Source organism: Balaenoptera musculus, chromosome 2, assembly GCF_009873245.2.
Source record: "Balaenoptera musculus isolate JJ_BM4_2016_0621 chromosome 2, mBalMus1.pri.v3, whole genome shotgun sequence".
Lineage (NCBI taxonomy): Eukaryota > Metazoa > Chordata > Mammalia > Artiodactyla > Balaenopteridae > Balaenoptera > Balaenoptera musculus.
In genome coordinates this window covers 8304411-8325903 of record NC_045786.1, presented here as the reverse complement: position 1 = coordinate 8325903, position 21493 = coordinate 8304411, and the positions used below count along the sequence as shown (strand labels likewise).

The following is a 21493-nucleotide window of genomic DNA, read 5'->3' as shown; positions in this document are numbered from 1 at the left end:
AGGAAATGAATTTGGGGGGAATACTAGTTAAGTACCAGGCAGTGTGCTATATATTTTTTCATATCTAATATAGACCTGAACATAGTCAACCTTTGGCTTCTGATGGGATTTCATTCTTCTTCTTACTGTGATAGGAACTGGGTCGTTTCAGTTTTTGTGAATGCAAGGTGAGAAACCTTAAAATAGTTTGTGCCAAAAATTGCTTTGGAGATCATTAAAATTAAGTGCTGCTGTTCTTGGTTGTCGTTTTTAATAAATTATCAATATTGCTATAGATGTCTAGATTTCAGTAAGACATCTGACAAAGTCTCTCCTTGTAAACAAGGACATTTGTAGGCTGGTAGATAAAAGAGTAAATAGGATTCAATGCTAGTTGTAAAACTTGCAGAATTGTTCTGGAGAGATCTATAGTGGCACATCGCAGGTTTCTGCTCTTGTCCCTGGCCTGTTTGTGAATTTGGATAATGACTTAGAGGCATGTTTGCTTGCTGGTGGATGAGAAAGCTAAGAAGAATAACTGAAAGTAAAATGCCCACTAAGGATTTTAAAAGATCACAGACTGAAGGATGAGTTGAAAGGGACTGATTGAATCTTAATTGTGACAGTTCTTGTCATCAGTTAAAAATATCACTATGAAGTTATAATAGACTGGATGAGAACTGGCCAAATTGTAGAAGAGATAGAAAGCATCTGAAATTTGTGACATCATGGGAATTTGTGGTGTGTATTGCATTTGTCTAAAAAGAACCGAAGGCCATGGTAACAGATGCCAAAGGTACAGAACAAAGGCAGTGTAGTAGTACTAAGACTACATTCTGCAGAATTGGCCAGGTCATGTTTGGGGTGTTGTGCTAGTTTTTATGATTATAGTACAATTTTTTTATTGTGTAATATTTGGGACGTAAAAAAGAATACATGTGATATGTAAGTTATGAAGCAAAGAATAAGATAGATGTGTAAAGGCCTTAATCCCAGCTTAAGAACTAGAACTTTCTGAAGATCATAGAATCTGTATTTTCCTCCTGTACCCCAGAAGTAACCATTATCCACAATTTGTCATTTCCTTGCTTTTTCAAAAATAATTCCACCATGTTATGTGTGTATTTCTAAGCAATATATTATTTTTAAGTTGTTTTTGAGTTGTATTAAAATGGTATACTAGTAGAAGAATCAGTATTGTTAAAATGACCATACTACCCAAGGCAATCTACAGATTCAATGCAATCCCTATCAAAATACCAATGGCATTTTTCACAGAACTAGAACAACTAATTTTAAAATCTGTATGGAAACACAAAAGACGCCGAATGGCCAAAACGATCTTGAGAAAGAAGAACAGAGCTGGAGGAATTATACTCCCTGACTTTCATCAAAACATTATGATACTGGCACAAAAACAGACACATAGATCAATGGAACAGGATAGAAAACCCAGAAATAAACCCATGGCTTATGGTCAGTTAATTTACGACAAAGGAAGCAAGAATATACAGTGCAGAAAAGACAGTCTCTTCAATAAGTGGTGCTGGGAAAACTGAACAGCTACATGTGAAAGAATGAAATTAGAACATTCTCTAATACCATATACAAAAATTAAATTCAAAATGGATTAAAGACCTAAGTGTAAGACCAGATACTGTAAAACTCCTAGCGGAAAACAGGCAAAACACTCTTTGACATAAATTGAAGCAATATTTTTTGAATCTGTCTTAGAGTAATGGAAACAAAAATAAACAAATGGGATCTAATTAAACTTATAAGCTGTTGTAGAGTAAAGGAAACCATTATCAAAACTAAAAGACAACCTACTGAATGAGAGAGAATATTTGCAAATGATATGACCGATAAAGGATTCATACCCAACGTATATAAACAGCTCATACAGCTCGACAAATAGCCCACTTAAAAAATGGGCAGAAGAACTGAATTGGCATTTTTCCAAAGAGGAAATGCAGATGGCCAACAGGCACATGAAAATATGCTCAACGTTGCTAATCATCAGGGAAATGCAAATCAAAACCACAATGAGATATCACCTCACATCTGTCAGAATGGCCGTCATTAAAAAGTCTACAACTAACAGATGTTGGCAAGGATGAGGAGAAAAGGGAACTGTTGTACACTGTTGGTGGTAATGTGAATTGGTGCAGCCGCTGTGGAAAGCATTAAGGAGGTGTCTTAAAAAACTAAAAATAGAACTACCATATGACCCCGCAATTCTACTCCTGAGTATATATCCAGAAAAACCCAAAAACAGGGCTTCCCTGGTGGCGCAGTGGTTGAGAATCCGCCTGCCAATGCAGGGGACACGGGTTCGAGCCCTGGTCTGGGAAGATCCCACATGCCATGGAGCAGCTGGGCCCGTGGGCCACAATTGCTGAGCCTGCGCGTCTGGAGCCTGTGCTCCGCCACAAGAGAGACCGCGACAGTGAGAGGCCCGCACACCGCGATGAAGAGTGGCCCCCACTTGCCGCAACTAGAGAAAGCCCTCGCACAGAAACGAAGACCCAACACAGCCATAAATAAATAAATAAATAAATAAAATTAAAAAAAAAAAAAAGATACATGTAGCCTAATGTTCATAGCAGAACTATTTACAGTAGCCAAGACATGGAAACAGCCTAAGTGTCCATCAGCAGACGAATGGATAGAAGAGGTGGTACATATACACAATGGAGTACTGCTCAGCCATGAAGAGTGAAGCTTTGCCCTTTGCAGCTGCAGGGACGGACTTTGTGGGCATTGTGCCCAAGTGAAACAAGTCAGAGAGAGACAGTGCCATCACTGACAAGTGGAGTCTAAAAGATGCAGCAGACTAGTGAACGTAACAAAAAGAAGCAGACTCACAGACACAGGGAACAAACCAGGGGTTACCAGTTGGGGGGCGGGGGGAGAAAGGCAATATAGGGGAGGGGGAGGTACAAACTGTTGGGTGTAAGACAGGCACAGGGATGTACTGTACAACATGGGGAAGACAGCCAATATTTTGTAATAACTGTAAATGGAAAGTAACCTGTAAAAATTATATATAATAAAAAAAAAGTTTTAAATGGTGTAATACTGTATATAGCATTTTGCCACTTGCTTTTTTTTTTTGACTGCGTTGGGTCTTCGTTGTTGCCCGCGGGCTTTCTCTAGTTGCTGCGAGTGGGGGCTACTCTTCGTTGGCGGTGCACGGGCTTCTCATTGCGGTGGCCTCTCCTGTTGCGGAACACGGGCTCTAGGTGTGGGGGCTTCAGTAGTTGTGGCATGTGGGCTTCAGTAGTTGTGGCTTGCAGGCTCTAGAGCGCGGGCTCAGTAGTTGTGGCACACGGGCTTAGTTGCTCCACGGCATGTGGGATCTTCCCGGACCAGGGCTCGAACCCGTGTCCCCTGCATTGGCAGGCGGGTTCTTAATCACTGCACCACCAGGGAAGCCCCTTGCCACTTGCTTTTTACATTTAACGTTCTAAGATTCATGTATATCCATTGTTCTCAACCAGAGTTCCTCATCTGGACCGTAGAACACAGAAGATGATTTGAGTGCCCATTTTCTCATTCCTCCCAAGGCTGGGACACACGTAGCACCCTTTTAGGGTACGTCGGAGAGGGGCTGTCTCATTACATATAATGGATGCTTTAGGCTAGCCAGCAGGGCTTGATTCTCTACTGGAACCTGGTGGAGAAAGGCTGAATTGTAGCTCTAGGTAATTCTTTTTTTACTGATGTAGTATGTTCCATTTGTGAGCGTACTAAAGCTTATTCACATATTCTCCTATGATGGACATTTGGGTTGTTTATGGTACTTTTGATGTTATTGTTTTTGTGAACAAGCTGTGACCATCTTGTACCTTTCTCTGAGTGCACACGGTTAAATCCTTCTCTCAGTGTACATCTGAGTGGCGTTGCAGGGGACTGCTGCATTTTAGCGGGGACGTTGGTAAACTGGAGTGAGTACCGAGGAGGGCGATTGAGAATAGTTTAACCATATCATAACCAACCAACCGTTACTTATTTTTATTTTCTTAGGGATTGAAGAGGTTAATGACCATTTGCCAGAAGCACTTTCCTACAGATCCATCGAAATGTGTGGAGTACAATGCGCTGTGAGATCTGTGTGCGGCCTGTGGATATCACAAGGAACTTAAGCCTGGCGTGGACTTGTGGAATTGCCAACAGGCACGAGGGAAGAAGAAAAAGGAATTTCTGGTCTCTGAGTTCTGCCTAATGCAACTCTTGGTTTTAAGAACTGTGTTGGCTCTCATGTCACATCTGACTGCCAAGTGATTTTTGTGTCTTGCTTTTATTTTAAATAGTCGAAAAATTAAGTTCTAAAGACTTTTCCTCATAAGTTAAATGTGTAGACAACAGTCACGGGACAGGGTTTAAAATAACTTTTCCCCTCTAGAGCTGGAAGTTGCAGTTAGAGGATTAAAAAGGAACATTTGAGGATGGACTTAATTATTTCTGTAAAATATGGTAATTTTCACATTGCCTCTTATGAAGTGTTTATAGAAAAATATTTTTATATTTTCAACAAAAACATGGAACCATTTAATGAAACTTGATAGTGCTTAAATGTTGCTGAACTTTTGCCATCTTGCAATAGATTTGAATGTAAATGTTACTACTGTTACGTGTTATTTTTCTTGCATTTCAAAGCTTGCTTTTATCTTTTAAAGTGTGTAAATTTTAGTATTGGTCATCTCTTGGGACAGATACAATTAACAGGAAATAGAAGTTTGGAACACAAAGATGGTATATTAAACCAACAGAAGTTCAAATTCAGTAACCCCAGTGCATAAAGGTTCAAGGTGGGGAGATGGATTGTCAAGCCAGGAACGGGGATGTTTTGCTGCCGCTGGTTCTTCCTAGAATAGGACTGCCCACGAGCGCCATCCTCCCGAGACCGGTGGTGGACAGCTGCCCCAGCTCCATCCTGCCCAGCAGAAGAGGAGGATGCCAGGACTCTTGGCCGCTGCCCGAGACAGTAGGTCCTGGGTCTGATTTTGCACAAACGAGGACTTCTTTTTGCACAGTGTCACCCCCAGATAATTGTGACGAATCACTGCGCTTTAGAGGTTGAGAGGACTCAGTGGATAGAGGCAGGTGGGGATAGAAAGTGGCCTGAGTAGGTGGATTGGCACTGCCGGCTAGAGGTGGGAGTGCGGCTCCGAAGTCAGAACTAACTCGCCTCGGACTGCAGCTCCGCACCCGTGCACGGAAGGGTGTGAGTATGCACGTGCGACCATGAGCGAGTTACTTCATCTCTCCAAGCCTCAGCTTCCTTATCTGCAAATGGTGGGGATACTTGTACATACCTCATGGCATCACTGTTGTATTTAAGCAAAAGAAAACGCTTGGCACGCTGCCTGGCAAGTAAGAGCTCAGTAAATAACAGTTGTGTCCTTGTTGTTAGAGTGAAGACAAAGTAGCTTTCCCCAGCCTGCCGTCAGGGTCAGTGTGGGCTCACGTGACGAGAACAACGGTGGTGGCAGCAGCGTGCTAGCAGCGTCGGCAGTGCTAGTAGGAGCGTCTATTAAGCATTTACTGTGTCCAGGCTCTATAGCTGCTGTCACTTTGAGCCAGTTCTGAGTTTAGAAGGATCGAGAGTATGGTGGGGCTGGAGTCAGCTGCGCGGGTGCAGGTGGGCTCACAGTCACTTCTTCCGGCCCCCCTTGGGAAGCCTCGAAAGCCAGTTTCGGCCACTGGTGGGGTCTGTGGCTGTGCCTGGCCGATCGTGTCCGCTGGTCACGTGTGCGATGGTGGCTGAGGCCTGCTGTCCTGAATTGAATCAGGGTTCCTTGCCTACCTGCGAAGCCGTTTCTTCTTACTCAATTACAACCGAAGAGAGCTTACTAGAGCAAGTAAGAGACGGACGTTCATAAGATATGACAACAGTCTAGACTTCTCTTGTGTAGTCTTGTTGTATAGGACTTGTTTATAAATATTGTTGAACGAACACTCCCCAGGTCACTTCTTTTTAATTCCCAGTCAGCATGGTAGTCAGCTAATTTCGTGTTGTCTTCCCATTTGCTGTCAGTTAATATCCCACCACAAAGAAGAAACTGCATCATGTGGCACCAGTATCTTCTAAAACTGATCAGTGTGGATAGATGGTTGGAAAAAAGAGTTGTACTGTGTTCTACAGTGCTGTGAATGTTGGTCATTTTGGGCTTAGGTTGAAAGACGTAGATGTTGTGGAAAAGTCTTCCGTTTCCCTGAAGTGAAAGATCTTCAGAGGATTGCAGATATCATGAGGGTGTGTTAAAAAATGACCTCTCACAGTCTCCAAATCATGAAAGTTTTAGTTCACCAGATGCTACGTATTTCTATTTTTTAGCTATTTCTAAAACAATAAAGGCCTGTCTTTTAAAATCAGTCACAATCCTGAACTAAGTATATTTTTCCCTTTCTATCTCCCACCTGCTCAGACTCCTTTCCAAAGGAGTCGTGTCTTTCTGGATTCAAATTTAGTAAAACACTGGTTTTCCCTCAGAAGTAAATACTGCTTTTCTTAGGAGTGTTCTTGCCAACTGCAAAGACTGAGCAGTATTTTTCAGCACTGCAGCAGGGGGCTGCGGCCGTCTGGAGGTCATGGCTGTGATTCTGGCCTTTGGGGAAAACTAGGAAAAGAAGGCTGAGGCCAAAGACAATTGACACACAGCGGGGAGAGAGAAAGGATGGTCCTGATCTTGTAGGAAGGAGGAGGAGTCCCGAGAGACCAGAGCTAGGAAGGCAGCTGTCACTGGCAACAGCATTTAGGATACGCTGTGACTCTGAGCTCTCAGGAAGAATTTGGAGGAATAGAAAATAGGGTTGATAGCAGCGCGACTTCTTAAGTTTTTCCTTCTGGTGATCTCCTGACCCACTCTAGCCCTTTAGATTGTCCCGGGACTTGACACCAGTAAATACTGTAGAAATACAATTGTCTTTTTATATGAAAGAAAGTAAGCGTTTGGTAGCTTTGAACTTGGGGGATTCCTATCACTGGCTCCTTTTCAGCCCTGCAATAACCCCCTTTATTGCTTCTGGACCTGGAAGGGTAGTAGAACTAAGTGGGGCAGATTCAGTGAAAGGGGAGCTTGGGTTGAGATGCGGCCGTTTCCTTTGTGCAAATATCTCAAAGAGCATAACTTAGTGGGTCATGCCTCCCTCCTCCCCGTCCTCGCCCATGAAGCCCCTGGAGCCCCTGGAAGAATGTTTATCCCATAGAAATTCATGGTATGGAGTCACATTGGGAGGCTTGAACCGAAAGCACTTTCTCATGGCGGGTTTCTGTAAGAGTTTCCAGCTGTCGAGAGTGTCAGGAGCCAGCTCCAGTTCCCGGAGGGTCGCTGTGGGAACACCATCGCGGCAACTGGTTTCCATCACAGACTCTGCAGTTGGACTGGCTGAGTTACAACTACGCAGTAGTCCTGGAATGGTTAACAGTAACCTTAAAATCTTTTGAAATTTAAAAATAAGTTCTGGTGGTGTGGACCAACTGGGGGAATGCAGTGTGGGCGGCGGCAGCTGTGGTGTGAGCCGAGCCCATTCAAGATTCTGGAACCAGGCTCATTTAGAAACAAAGTTTTTTACGTTTACCAAAACAGTTTATTATGAAAGCATTGATTATTTACTTGTTTTTCCACAAACTCTTACACAGCTTGTCCAAACTAGTCCTTGTGTTGATGGTAATGATTACTCTGTTTAACTAGCCCACTTCCTTTTGTTTAGTCTCTCCTCTATGTCCTTAAGCACCAGCTTTGAAATAATTGTCAGCCTTCTCACAGCATTCAAGGTGAACCCATTACCTTGACCACGGAGGGCAGCTAAGAAGGTTCGAGCTGCTTTCTGAGCATCGTTGGTGATCACAGATGCAGTCACCGAGCTTCCTGCCACCACAATCCAGTCACTGGCGTAGACGGCTCTCCTTGCCCTCTGCACGCCCAGATTTTACAACTTGCCAAAACCAAATTGCCTTTGCTCTCCAACTGCCCTCCCCCTGAGGCTTAGGAGACATCATAAACCATGAGTGTTGTCGTCGGAGCCTGGTTTCGAGATTCTGCCATCCTGTGAAGTGGGAGGATTAAAGTTGTAGCTTTGAAACGTTTTGACCACAACTCACGACAATAACAAGTGCGTGGAGACCCAGTATTCCTTGCGTATATGCATATGTAACGGAAGCACTGACCATGCCACGTGCGGTACGTTCTTACGTTTTATTTTCTGTTGTGTTTCTTATTTTAAAAAAAAACATGCTGGTTGTGACCCTCGAAAGTGGCTCACAGCTCATTAATATGTTGTGACCAGCAGTTTGAAAACCACGGATTAAAAGGAGTTATAAGAGTTATGAAGGAAATGACCTGGTGGATAAATTCAGGGCAATAGGACTCTACTTCTTTTTTATTGTTTTAATTCAAAGAGAGAGAACACTTAGCTCTCAAGGTTAATGTGAAATTTAGCAGATGATAAAACCTCGAGTGCTTCAAATGTTAAATACTTTTGAAGTAATAATTCTTAGGTTTCAAATGAGGAGACTTGTCCATAGAAGAAGCACCAGGACAAGCCTCATATAATCCTTCTGTAAGAAATTTGGCAGTAAAGATAGATACAACCTTGGGCTGGCTGTACATTGTGTACAGCAAGAATAAATAAGATATTATAAAATAAATAAGAGGTTGTTTAAAAGCATGAGTTAGGATTGGGGCAGAGATACCAGGAGTCAGGTATTATTAATCAGTTACCCGTTGAGGGTTTGTTTAGCCCTTTGAAGACTATTTCCCAAGACTCAGGGCTAGATTACATTTCCTTTATTGTAAATTTTTTTATTGAAATGTAACATATACAGAAAAGTGCACAAATCAGAGGAGTACCATATCATAACTTTTTTCAAAGTGAACATCTCCCAAAGTAACTAGCATCCAAGTCAGGAAAGATAATGTTATTAATGCCCCAGAAATCTCTTCATGCCTCATTATAGTCAGAGCCATGGTCCTGATTTTCATCAGGACATGTTCATCACCCCAAAGAGAAACCTGGTACCCATTAGTTAGTCATTCCCTGAATGAGTTAGTTTGCTTGTTTTGTTTTGTTTTTTGAATTTTATTTTATTTATTTTTTATACAGCAGGTTCTTATTAGTTATCTATTTTATACATATTAGTGTATACATGTCAATCCCAATCTCCCAATTCATCCCACCACCACCCCCCCCACCCCGCCCCGCCACTTTCCCCCCTTGGTGTCCATACGTTTGTTCTCCACGTCTGTGTCTCGATTTCTGCCCTGCAAACTGGTTCATCTGTACCGTTTTTCTAGATTCCACATATATGCATTAATATACGATATTTGTTTTTCTCTTTCTGACTTACTTCACTCTGTATGACAGTCTCTAGGTCCATCCACGTCTCTACAAAGATCAATGGAACAGGATGGAAAGCCCAGAGATAAACCCACACACCTATGGCCAACTAATCTATGACAAAGGAGGCAAGAATATACAATGGAGAAAAGACAGTCTCTTCAGTAAGTGGTGCTGGGAAAACTGGACAGCTACATGGTAAAAGAATGAAATTAGAACATTCCCTAACACCATGCACAAAAATAAACTCAAAATGGATTAGAGACCTAAATGTAAGACTGGACACTATAAAACTCCTAGAGGAAAACATAGGAAGAACACTGTTTGACACAAATCACAGCAAGATCTTTTTTTTTTTTTTTTTTTTTTTTTTTTATTAATTAATTTTATTTTTGGCTGTGTTGGGTCTTCGTTTCTGTCTGAGGGCTTTCGCTAGTTGCGGCAAGCGGGGGCCACTCTTCATCGCGGTGCGCGGGCCTCTCACTATCGCGGCCTCTCGTTGCGGAGCATAGGCTCCAGACGCGCAGGCTCAGTAGTTGTGGCTCACGGGCCCAGCTGGTCCGCGGCATGTGGGATCCTCCCAGACCAGGGCTCGAACCCGTGTCCCCTGCATTGGCAGGCGGATTCTCAACCACTGCACCACCAGGGAAGCCCGCAAGATCTTTTTTGATCCACCTCCTAGAGTAATGGAAATAAAAACAAAAGTAAACAAATGGGACCTAATGAAACTTAAAAGCTTTTGCACAGCAAAGGAAACTGTAAACAAGATGCAAAGACAACCCTCAAGAGTGGGAGAAAATATTTGCAAATGAAGCAACTGACAAAGGATTAATCTCCAAAATATATACAAGCAGCTCATGCAGCTCAATATCAAAAAAACAACCCAAGCAAAAAATGGGCAGAAGACCCAAATAGACATTTCTCCAAAGAAGACATACAGATGGCCAAGAAGCACATGAAAAGCTGCTCAACATCACTAATTATTAGAGAAATGCAAATCAAAACTACAATGAGGTATCACCTCATACCAGTTAGAATGGCATCATCAGAATATCTACAAACAATAAGTGCTGGAGAGGGTGTGGAGAAAAGGGAAGCCTCTTGCACTGTTGGTGGGAATGTAAATTGATACAGCCACTATGGAGAACAGTATGGAGGTTCCTTAAAAAACTAAAAATAGAATTACCATATGACCCAGCAATCCCACTACTGGGCATATACCCTGAGAAAACCATAATTCAAAAAGACACATGCACCCCAGTGTTCATTGCAGCACTATTTACAATAGCCAGGTCATGGAAGCAACCTAAATGCCCATCAACAGACAAATGGATAAAGAGGATGTGGTACGTAGATACAATGGAATATTACTCAGCCATAAAAAGGAGTTTGCTTGTTTTTAATTTGCCCATTTATAGATGAGGTCAGTTATACGTGACTCCTTTTACATTTTATTTCTTTGTCTCAACTTACAGTTTCTGATATTCATCCTTGTGTGTCTGTGTGGTTCTTTCATTCTCACTGCTTTCTCCAGTTCTACTCTTGATAGACATTTGAGTTGTTTCCAGTTTGTGTATGAAGGTTGTACATGCACTTTTTGGTGAGTATAAATTTCTGTAGGGTATATACGAAGCTGAGAAATTTCTGGGGCACAGGATATGCATGTACTCAGAAGGTATCACTGCAGAGGTTTCCAAAGGGCTTGTGCCAGGTTACCATCCCACGTGCAGGATTTGAGGGGTCCAGGCGCCCCACATCCGAGCCTCCCCTGGTATGTGCTCTGTCATTTCCACTTCAGCTCTTCTGGGGGGGTTAACATGGCATCACATTGTGGGTTTAATTTGCATTTCGCTGAGGACAAGCAAAGTCGAGCATTTTTCATACATACTGAATGGCCATTGGATTTTATCTTTTGTGAAGTTTCTGTTCAAGATTTTATTTTTGTCCACTTTTTTCTGTTGACTTCCCAGCCTCTTTCTTACTGACTTATAGTTCTTTATATATTCTGGCTATGAGTCCTATGTTAGATATATATATATTACAAATACTTCTCCCGCCCTGTGGCTTGCCTTTATGCAGGGTTTTCTATGCATAGGGGAAATAATCTTGTAACTAGCTCAGGCATAACCTTTGTCAGCTATCTTTGCCAGATAGATTTTATAAAAATCAAATCATGTGAATCTTAAATAACATAATCTTTTCATAGTGGCATGCCTGAGTGTGGGATTTGAGAGAAGAGGAAATCGTGTGAGTTTTTGTATTTTTGTCAAACTTTGTAGTTTTATTAGATTACTGTTTCATTAAGACTTGGTTTGTATTTTTCTTCTTTAGGTCTGCAAGTTTATGGGCCGTATATGTGTGGTGTGGACACTGCCAGCTGCTTACCCTGTTTTCATTCTCCTCTCCTTTACCAACAGAGCCCTACTTTGTGCAGAGCTGCAGTGAGCACAGTAAAAGCTACTTGCTCTCCTGGGACCCTTTGAAGTTAGAGTTGGTTTTGTGACAGGTTCTACCAATAAATATGGATAGAAGTCTTTTGGGTGGGACTTCCAGGAAACCTACTGCTTTTCTTAAAAATAAAAAAAAAAAAGAGAGATAGACTTAGTTTGCCCTTTCTCTCTTCTTTCCTAAAAAGTGGTCATGATGCTTCAGTGCTTTGCAGCCATCCTGCAGTCTTGACAGTGGGAGACCCATGCTGAAGATGGTGGAGTCAGTTCTTTAATGGCATCGTGGGGGTCATTGTTCAAACCTTGAACCCCACTGTATTAGTCAGGGTTCTCCAGAGAAACAGACCTACAAGGAGATTGTATATATGGAATTGATTCCTTTGATTATGGAGGCTGAGAAGTCCCATGATCTGCTGTCTGCAAGCAGGAGAGCCAGTGGTGTAAATTCCAGTCTTGAATCCAAAGTCTGGAGATCCAGGAGAGCCTCTGGCAAGTCCCACTTTGAGGGAGGGAGAGGACCAGCGTTCCAGCTCCACGGTCAGGCAGAGAGAGCAGCTTCTCCCTCACCCCACCTCTTGTTCTCTTCAGGCCCTCGACAGATTGGATGAGGCCCATCCACACTGGAGAGCAATCTTTTACTCAGTTCACCGATTCAGATGTTCATCTCATCCAGAAACACCCTCACAGACACACCCAGAGTAACGTTTAACCAGACATCTGGGCACCCGGGTCGCGGTCAAGTTGACCCATAAAATTAACCATCACAGCTGCCTTCCTCTGGACCTCACGTTCTCTGAGGACAGTATTGGGTAAGCTCCTGCAGTTGTGTTTCCATATATTCTGTGGAATTCAGTCCCTAAGCAATATACACGTTACTCAGATTTCTCAGCTTTCAGAACCATTGAGGCGTGTAGCAAGTGTGTCCCAGTGCCCTGAGGTCCCGTCTACCCCACCGGGAACAAGACCTGACTCTGCCACGTCCACATCCTACTATGATACACGTAAGTGTAACAGTGTGTGCGGGAATGAGCTCTGGATATCGGCACCAGGTCATTTCAACTGCAGAAAAGCCATGAACCAAACGGACGTTAAAGGCAGTTCAGAGACAGCCAGGTTTCAGAGCAGACAGAGGTCTGGCCTGTGGTGGAGATTCTTGTCACTCCGTTGGACAGAGGCATCTAGCTCTTGTTCTCTTGTGTTACTGCCAAATCTCCATTAGACTTAGAAATGACTTTGAGAGGAATAAACTGAATACCTCTATGGATGTGAAAGGTGTTTGAGAAAATGCACGATTGTGCTTTCATCATTTGGGGGGAAAGTATCTTTTTTTTTTAAATTTATTTTTGGCTGTGTTGGGTCTTCGTTGCTGCACGCGGGCTTTCTCTAGTTGCAGCGAGCGGGGGCTACTCCTCGTTGTGCGCGGGCTTCTCATTGCGGTGGCTTTTCGTTGCAGAGCACAGGCTCTAGGCATGTGGGCTTCAGTAGTTGTGGCATGCGGGCTCAGTAGTTGTGGCTTGTGGGCTCTAGAGCGCAGGCTCAGTAGTTGTGGCTCACGGGCCTAGTTGCTCCGCAGCATGTGGGATCTTCCCGGACCAGGGCTGGAACCCGTGTCCCCTGCATTGGCAGGCGGATTCTTAACCACTGCGCCACCAGGGAAGTCCCGGGGGAAAGTATCTTGATACGCTTCCACCTGTTACTACCACGGTCCCTTCTAGAACAGTAACTCACATTACGCTAACGTGGGCCGAAAGGGTACATGTGTTTTTTGCAAAATTATAAAAAATTGTGTTTGCCTCTCCTGCGGCACCTGCCACACCCTGCTTCGGGATGAGACCCTGCAAACCACGTTTCTCCTTTGCTGACTGGCTTTTTGTTGGGTTCTACCGATGGTGGGGCGCACGGGAGGTGGGAACCCCGAGGAGGGAAGAAAGGGCCTGTTGCTCGATGTTTGCCTCCTGTCCCTGGCGGTGGTGGCCCAGCCGCGGGTCGCAGCCCAGCAGTGACAGTTCATTCTTGGAGGAGGAGGTCCTGGCTCGCAGGATTGCCACACTTTCATAGAACCAGCTCTGCCTCTCGAAAATCGCAGCGCCATCAGCCGGTGCCCCTTTCAGACCTTTGAATCCCGGCTCCGTGAGGTCCTGCCATGTCCCGAGGCACCGGTACCAGCTGTGCGGTGTCCACGCCTCAGAGGTCTGACTCCCAGCTCCGCGGGCGCCCCCTTCAGCTTCTGGGTCTTCAGAGTCCCTTGTCTCTGTTTCCCAGCCCTAAGGGTGCGGGCTGCTTCCCTTGGTTATCACCTCTGTCGCCTCTGCACTATCCTGTTCACAACCCTTGATATTCAACCCTTTCCGTTAAAATAAGTGGCGTGGTCTTGGCCTCCTGATTGAACAGGCAGCCGGATTCGCAGTTCCTGCGCGAGGGGGAGTGAGGCCGGGTCCTCTTCCGGCACCCCCAGCTCAGGTTGGCTTCCCACTGGCACGCGTGGCCTTTGCTCCTAGATCCTGGGATTCACCCCAAGCACGGAGAACTAAGGCGATGGAGAAGCGGGTATTTCACCTCCTGTGCGGGCGTGCAGTCCTGTCCTCGTGCCCCGTCTCCTCCATTCCCACCCTGCTCATCCTCAGTCTCTTCAAGACCTTCTGTCCACTCACTCCTCCGCTCGCTGCTACTTCATCGTCACCTTCTTGGCTTTGCTTTTCTGTGTAGTCCGTCTAGATCCCGTTGTCACCGCTTCACTCAATCACCAGGACCGTCTACTCTCCTGCCCTGTTGCCCTCCGGCCACACTGCACTACACAGCCCGGGCCCGGCATGTTCCATCTGTCCCCTCCCGCGCCCACCAGCAGGTGCCACTGGAGGGGGTGCACACGCCAAGTGTCCGGTGTCAGCTGGGCCCCAAGTGATGCCTGGAGGGCATTCTCCACCTCCTCTCCTCTCGGGGCTGTTCTCACCTGTGACTCTGCTCCAGCCCGACCCTGCCCTCCTTTCCTGTCTCACCTGGAGGGTGGCCTCACCTATCTTTTCTCACACCGGGCTGAGTATGGAGGCAAAGCTTCAGGTCTGTTTCCCACACTCACCACCTGTTCTTACCTTACTTGGAGGAGAAGGGGTTGCTCCTCCTGTCATGGGCTAGATCTTCCACTGACCAACCTTGCTTACCCAATACTGTCCTCATGACACATCTCCTAATGTGCCATGTAATTTGCTTTCATTTTCTCCCTCCTTCTACTCCCAGGAGAATATATATCTTCCGAGAGCAGGGATTTCACATCCATTTGGTTGACCATGAGGTGAGAAAGGAAGTCATCATGGTTGATTCCAAGGGTTTTGGCCTGAGCCCTGGAAGACTGGAGTTGCCTCTGACTCAGCTGAGGAAGGTCATTAATGGAGCAGGTTTGGAGGGAACGTCAGAAATTCAGCTCTGGACGTGTTAGCACGTTAGACATCCATGTGGAGCTGTTGAGTGGGCTGGAGGATTGGACCAGTTTTAGAGCTGAGGTCCAGGGTACAGGGAGAGACACAGGTGTCCTCAGCATAAGACACTTAAAACCATGGACAAGATGAGAGCTACAGGAAATGACTGTGGATGGTAAAGAGGAGGCCTTGAACTGAGCTCTGGGACACTCCAGCGCCCAGACCTCGGGCAGATGAAGAAAAACCATCAAGGAGGTTGGCGGGAGGAGCCCTGACTGTGATGAGGAAGAAAACCTGGAGGATGTGCTGCCCTGGGTTCAGGTGGCAAGAGTGTTTCCATGAAGGACGCCAGAGGGATCAGCTGTGCCCATTGCTACGGGTAAGTCACATAGCACGCGAACAGAGAATCAACCATCGGATTTGGCCTTGTGGGGAGGCATCCTTGACCTTGACAGGAGTGGTTTTGGTAGAGTGGGAGGAATGGAAGCATGATTGGAGGGGGTTTGATAGAAAATGGATGAATGAGTGAAAAACAAAAGGAACCTACTCTCTTGTGGGGATAAAAATGTATGGAGAGAAAAATGGGATTTTCTGATTTAAAAAAAAATCTTGGTGCAATTGCACACACACGGGCCCTATCAGCTAACCTGCTCGCTGTTTATACTCCTGAATTGCAGCCCAGGTCTTTCAGCTGTTACCTGAACAGATACTGCCTACGCTGGGGGTGTGATTTTGTGCAAGGCAGAGAGGTTATACCTCTGCACGTCCTTTCACCTTTTCTCTGCCATCCCTTTGACCAGGCAGCTCCTTGAACGAGAGACGAGCGAGAGATCCCATTTACACACTTGCTGACCTCTTATCCATGGGGCTCGTTTTACTCTCTGCCTTCTATCTGTTTAATGCTGGTGACCTCATTTCCCCTTATGTCATGGTCGTGTGCCTGTTTGTTTAGTCCACGAGAATGTAAGGTTTTGAGGACCTGGACCCATCACACAATATGGAGTGAATGACTGGCTTCAACAGCGGGCCCTTGCCTGCTTGCTGGCTCACATCAGGGGTTCTCTGATGTTCCTCTTTTTAGACAGAATTTCGTGTCTGAGCCTTTTTGAACTGGTATTCTGGGAGTAAGGAAGGAGAGGCCTGGCTATTTCTAGTGCTTTCTACAGCAATCAGGTATTTACTGTGTTCTCTAATAACCAAAATAATGACTGTTTGGAATTGCCTTGTTGACACAACGTAAGGGGAGTGCGTGTGTGTGCATGTGTGTGCTTGTGTGTGTGTGTGTGTGTGTGTGTGTATGGGTGGTGAAAGGTAGGAAGGAGTGGGAAAGAAACGGGAATGTCCCAGCGTCCTGTGGGCCAGCTGCTTTCACGTGATAGAGCTTAATAGGAGATAGATTTCTTTCCTGAGCGGCGACATATTTACATGGAAAAGGCTTAACGGAAGATCCTATTTGTTTGCAATCAGTGTTGATCACCTCGGTACAGAGGCCTTCGTTACTTTGCCAAGGACAGGCTTAGGAAGTATAAGATGCTGTCCTGATGGGCTTGCTTCCAGACGTGCTTCAAGTTCTCAATGGCGTGTTTCCATTTTTGGCAGGGGTTAACCCACACCGGTGGCAAATGCTTCAGCAAGGCTTTCCATCCCGGGATGCTCTTGGCTGCCAGATTTCTAGTTTCATGCAGTGTGGGTTAGGGGGCCAGGGATGTAGTTGCAGCAAAAGTTCCACTAAAGTAAGCCAGTCACCAATTTGCCCATCAGTGTGGGCTTTTTGTACCTGCAGGCCCAGCGGACTGTTGCTTTGGTGATAGGATTTAGAGGGTGGGTGACAGGAGTCTGAGCTGTGGTATGAACAGCAGTGGTGGTAAAGAGCCTGAGCTTCCTGCCTGTCTCCCCAGTTGGCCCTTTCTGTCCTACACAGAACCAGGGACCACAGGGAACAGAGACGAAGGATGACGACCTCCAGAGCCCAGACGCCCTCGGTGTTTCTTCCACGTGGCACTGCTCTGTGGGAACAGTACCCAGCCTAGCACATACTGCACACAGGTAACTATTTGTCATGAGCAGTGATACAAATACAAAAATAGCATCCTAACAAAGGCTGACCTCTCATCTCAAATCCTTTTTGTAGTAGGAGGAATACCTAAGAATATATTATCTTTGTATAATTAAAAAAGGAAACTAGAATAAGAGGGAATTAGCCTCTACTAAACAAACCAAGCCTGTCTACATCATGGAGTAAGCCACTGAGAATATCATCTATATAGACTGACTTTAAAAAAGGAGCCCGATGGGGCACAGGCAACTGAATGACAGATCCCCGGAGCATGCGTATTTATCACTTAGAAACAAACAGAATGTCCAAGAGGCAACTGAGATCTTTTCATTTTGAAAATGCTTTAATAAGTGTTGACAACACTGTTTTGCAAAATGTAAAGGTACTATACAAATTCTTAATACAAAAAGAATAAATTAAAAGCAGATTTCTTTTTAATTCTGCAACTTTGTCTACAACATACATCTTTGTCATTGATTACAGTTGAACAGAATCCAGTAAAATCATTTTACATGCTCTACAAGTCAGTTTCAGGAGCGACCTAATCCTTTCTTCCCCATTATTAAACTAGAGTCCATTTTACACGACTTGTAATAAACTATTGACATTAATGTATATGTAAAACTTTACACCTAGTTAATTAAGCAGTAACTGGTCATCTGATAGCACCTGGATGGGGTTTGCTATGTGTAGAACTAAACTAATACCGAATGAAAACAAATTGGAATTTGAACGGTTTCAACACTCACCTGCATATGATCAAATTAGAAAAACCCATCTGTCTCATAACAAAGTCTGACGTAGGTGTTTTCACCAGCCTTCTGGCTAAACAGGCAGTTTCTTATACGTATCCAAAGAATCCAGTAGGGGCTTTGTATCAGACCAGGGGTTTCATATTTCATCTTAATTTGCCTTAAAGAAATAGGGATACATAAAGAGCTTGCCAGTGCTTGTGTACAGTAACTATATCATTTCCCACCACACTCATCATTAACCACGTCAGTCTCAAAGGACCAGCACTTTTATGTACATCCTGTAGGAACTGAACGCAGCTCAACAGTAAAACCTGTTTTACTTAATCTCCGTCTTTACTACCAGACCATCATACTGTTTGCCTGAACTGTAATTCTGCCCCTCTATCCTGCCTCCATTCCTTTCTGCCCCCCGAATCCCACACCCAAGTGTTTAGAAAGAATTTTTGTCTCTCAGTCATTGTAACCCAACTGGGCTAAAAATTTGATCCGACTGACTTCAGACTTGATTTGTATCATCCGCAGTATGTAACCTGGTCACCTCGTCTATTTCCCTTTTGACTTTTCCTCTGGGACAGAGTTCAGTTTGATTATTCATGCATCTTCTTTTGGGAGAAAGAATCTGGCCTAATACAGAATGTTTCCGAATGGGGAAAGAAAAACCTGCTGTTTGTAGCTCTGAGCATCAAAATAAGAGCAACACCCCTGCCCGTGTCAATCCCCAGAATCGTTTAATATCATCATAACCAATTTTATTTGCCCTGCAGGGTTCACCCCTAAAGTGTTCTGTGAATATTAATCCCTTCCGCAAGCTGGCATCACCAACCCAGCAGTGCACAGAGCCAGGGAAGCCCGGCCCTGAGCCGTCCAGCCTGGCCCCAGCCTGCCGTGAGCCCGCAGGGGGAGCACCGTGGGTATTTCCTGATAGTTCATTTTAACCAATGCTAAGTGTCCGTTCTTACCCTCCTGGTCTGGTAGAGTCTGTTGTTTATTCTTGGATTGCCTATACATAAAAAACAAAGCTTTTTCTTGTTACGCTAAAGCTAACTTCAACTCTGCTTGCCCACAAATCTCCCCCACCCCAGCTCCTGTCTCTGGCTGTCCACTGCCTTTCCAGTAGGAAGTCATTACAAGTGAGAAAAGAAATTTCCCCCCCCGCCCCGCCACTTGCGCCCATAAGCACAGCATCCCACCTCTGTGGAGACCGTGTTTGTGCCATTTGAAATAACCCAACTACGAGTGCGCACTTGTTAGTATTATAAAACTATTTTTGAGGCCTCTGAAGATTGATGGCTCTCCAGTTGTGTATTAAGCATAGCTCAAAACACATGTAAACGTGCAGCTCCCACACACCTTTCTTCTCTCTTCCTTTTTTGGTACCTGCAGACCATCGTGACATATCAAGGTCGCTGATGATGTCGTAGGCATATGGGCCCTCTGGGAGCTGATACATTTTTTCAACCCTGCTCTGCCTGCCAGCTAGTAGACATGTGAGTACGGTCTTCCTACCTAAGGGCATAGTTGGGTTCCTGGAAGAAGTGACACGTTGGTAACCGGGTGCCATCGGATCTGAGCTCTTTGTCACACGAGTGCTAACAAACAGAAAATGGGCTACGACAGTTAAACACTTGAATGGATTGCAGTGTGCTTTTTCCCTTGGCTTCCCATAAGAAATCAAATGAAACACCTTGTGAGAAAAAAATAGGGTACACTTTTACTGGTTGTTTTAATGAGAGAGAACCACTTTTGGCAACCATCACCTTACGTTTCCTACAAATCCGCAAAGGAAAGCAGCTTTGTGTCTTGGGCTGAACCCCCCATGCAGGCCGGGGCTAAGCGGACACTCCGCTACTCCCCGTGGGTCTGTTCTCCTTGGGGTCCAGACTCGTGGAGATCCAAGTCAGCAGTGCCAGCCAGGGGTCCCCCGACGTGGCCATCACATGGGGTTAGTTTTCAGGCTCTCGATGGAGAGGGGTGAAGAGGGGCACCCGTCACAGATGGCTGACGTTCACGTGTGGGATGCAATAGCAGTGGAGGATTTAAAGGAGGTCTCATTGCAGAAAGAACGTCTTCCTCTTGGCCCCTCTTAATTTTTTGTGTGTTTTCAGTTTTTAATTTTTTAAAATCTTTGGCAGCATAACTGACTGTGATCCTTGGATGCATCTCTGACGTGTTCAGCTTCTGTTTCCGTTCTCCCTGCTCCCGCAACAGTCACTCCTCCCAGGAAGTAGTTCAGCTGTCCGCTGAATGTTCGCACGAGGCATCTTCGTCACCAAGGGCTTGGTGGGGCCTCCAGGGGGGCCCCAGCTTTCACAGTCTTTCTGGATCGCCCTGTACGTAAGTCCCCTCTCCTGGTCTCCACCAATGCCACTAGCCCACAGGAATCCAGGCCAGCCAGCTTCCCTGATGGTTCCCGGCCAGGGGGCTGTCGCAGCAGGGGGGAGCCACCAAGGTGCCGTTGAGGATTGGTGCCTGGCTCTCTGGGCAAGGGAGCCAGGGGACACACAGTGGGACCGGAACCTTCCAGAATGTCTCCCCAGTCAGGTTGTTGGAGGGTGAGGGGGACGCGGAAACAGGAGAAGAAAAGTGCTGAGGGCCGAAGCTGGTGCAGGGTGACACTGCGTCTGGGTAAGGCAAATGAGAGGCAGTGAGGTGATCTCAGAATGGCATCGAGGCGGCCAGATTGAGGCCGGCTGGCTCACACGAGGGTCCCGGGCTTGGCTTTTTCTTGCCCGTACCACTGGACATCAGCTAGTTCCGGATAGAGGGAGGAATCCAGGAAACAGCTATCGTTGTAGCTCCTGCAGGGAATCCAAGGACGAGAGGAGACGGTTAGGGGGGAATGCCACTTAGCAGTCTGCGTTCAGAAGTACGTGTTCACAGGGGGCTGATAAGGATCACTAGTCTTCCCTGTTCATAAGGAACCCAGGCCTGCGACAAGGCTGAGTGTACAGCCGGCTCGCGCCGACAGGAAAACAATCACACAGAGGGGACCTAAACCTTGCACAGCTGTGGAGGGAAACGGAGCTAACACTTACGCGGTGGTCCTCAGGCTCGGCTGCATGTGGGAATCACCAGGGAACCCCCAAAACACTCCTGTCCGGGCCCACCGTGGAGATGCTGGTTTAATCGGTCTGGGGTGTGCTTGAGTGTCAGGAGCTTTCACATCCCCCCACGTGACTCTCCCATGCAGCCAAGGCCCAGAACCCCTCTGGCTGGAGTCCGCAGGATTTTTTTTTTCTCAGAACAGTGGCTTGCTTTGTCCTCCCTGAGATCCCAGGTGTAACCAGCGTCCCCCAGATATTTATTCTGTCCCGGAAGCACATGTGAAATGGCAGGTTTCCCTGTAGGGAAACTGAGGTGATATTTTGAATGGAGTCTTACTGCTGTTTATTTGAAATAACATGTATTGTTGTGTGATTATCAAAAAAAGTATTGAAAATATATAGAAAAGCATATAGAAAAGACTTTGTAAAAAAATACTTGCAGCTGTGCGTCACG

The 21493-nt window shown here is 45.6% G+C and overlaps 2 protein-coding genes and 1 long non-coding RNA gene across 12 annotated transcripts in view; 2 read left to right on the top strand and 1 right to left on the bottom strand.

Moving 5' to 3' along the window:
* Positions 1-7368, top strand: part of PRPF18 (pre-mRNA processing factor 18) — a 53176-nt gene extending 45808 nt beyond the window's left edge. Inside the window, exon 11 of one of the 2 annotated variants that reach the window (XM_036844694.1) lies at positions 4009-7368. In XM_036844694.1, coding sequence (XP_036700589.1) covers positions 4009-4089 — 81 coding nt within the window. In that variant the 3' untranslated portion in view covers positions 4090-7368. The remainder of the gene's footprint in view (positions 1-4008) is intronic. The other variant, XM_036844695.1, reaches the window with a different exon arrangement.
* A 6079-nt stretch (positions 7369-13447) lies between these two features.
* Positions 13448-19450, top strand: LOC118891083. The gene is made up of 3 exons (XR_005018895.1): positions 13448-15563; positions 17106-17230; positions 19379-19450. It is a non-coding gene; the product is annotated as an uncharacterized LOC118891083 (long non-coding RNA).
* Positions 17565-21493, bottom strand: part of FRMD4A (FERM domain containing 4A) — a 468321-nt gene continuing 464392 nt past the window's right edge. For 8 of the 9 annotated variants that reach the window (XR_005018889.1, XM_036844689.1, XM_036844690.1 and 5 more), the window contains one exon: positions 17565-20793. Coding sequence is in view for 7 of the 9 variants with exons in the window: in XM_036844689.1 (XP_036700584.1) it covers positions 20691-20793 (103 nt within the window). In the remaining 2 variants the exon portion in view is untranslated. The remainder of the gene's footprint in view (positions 20794-21493) is intronic. The other variant, XR_005018890.1, reaches the window with a different exon arrangement.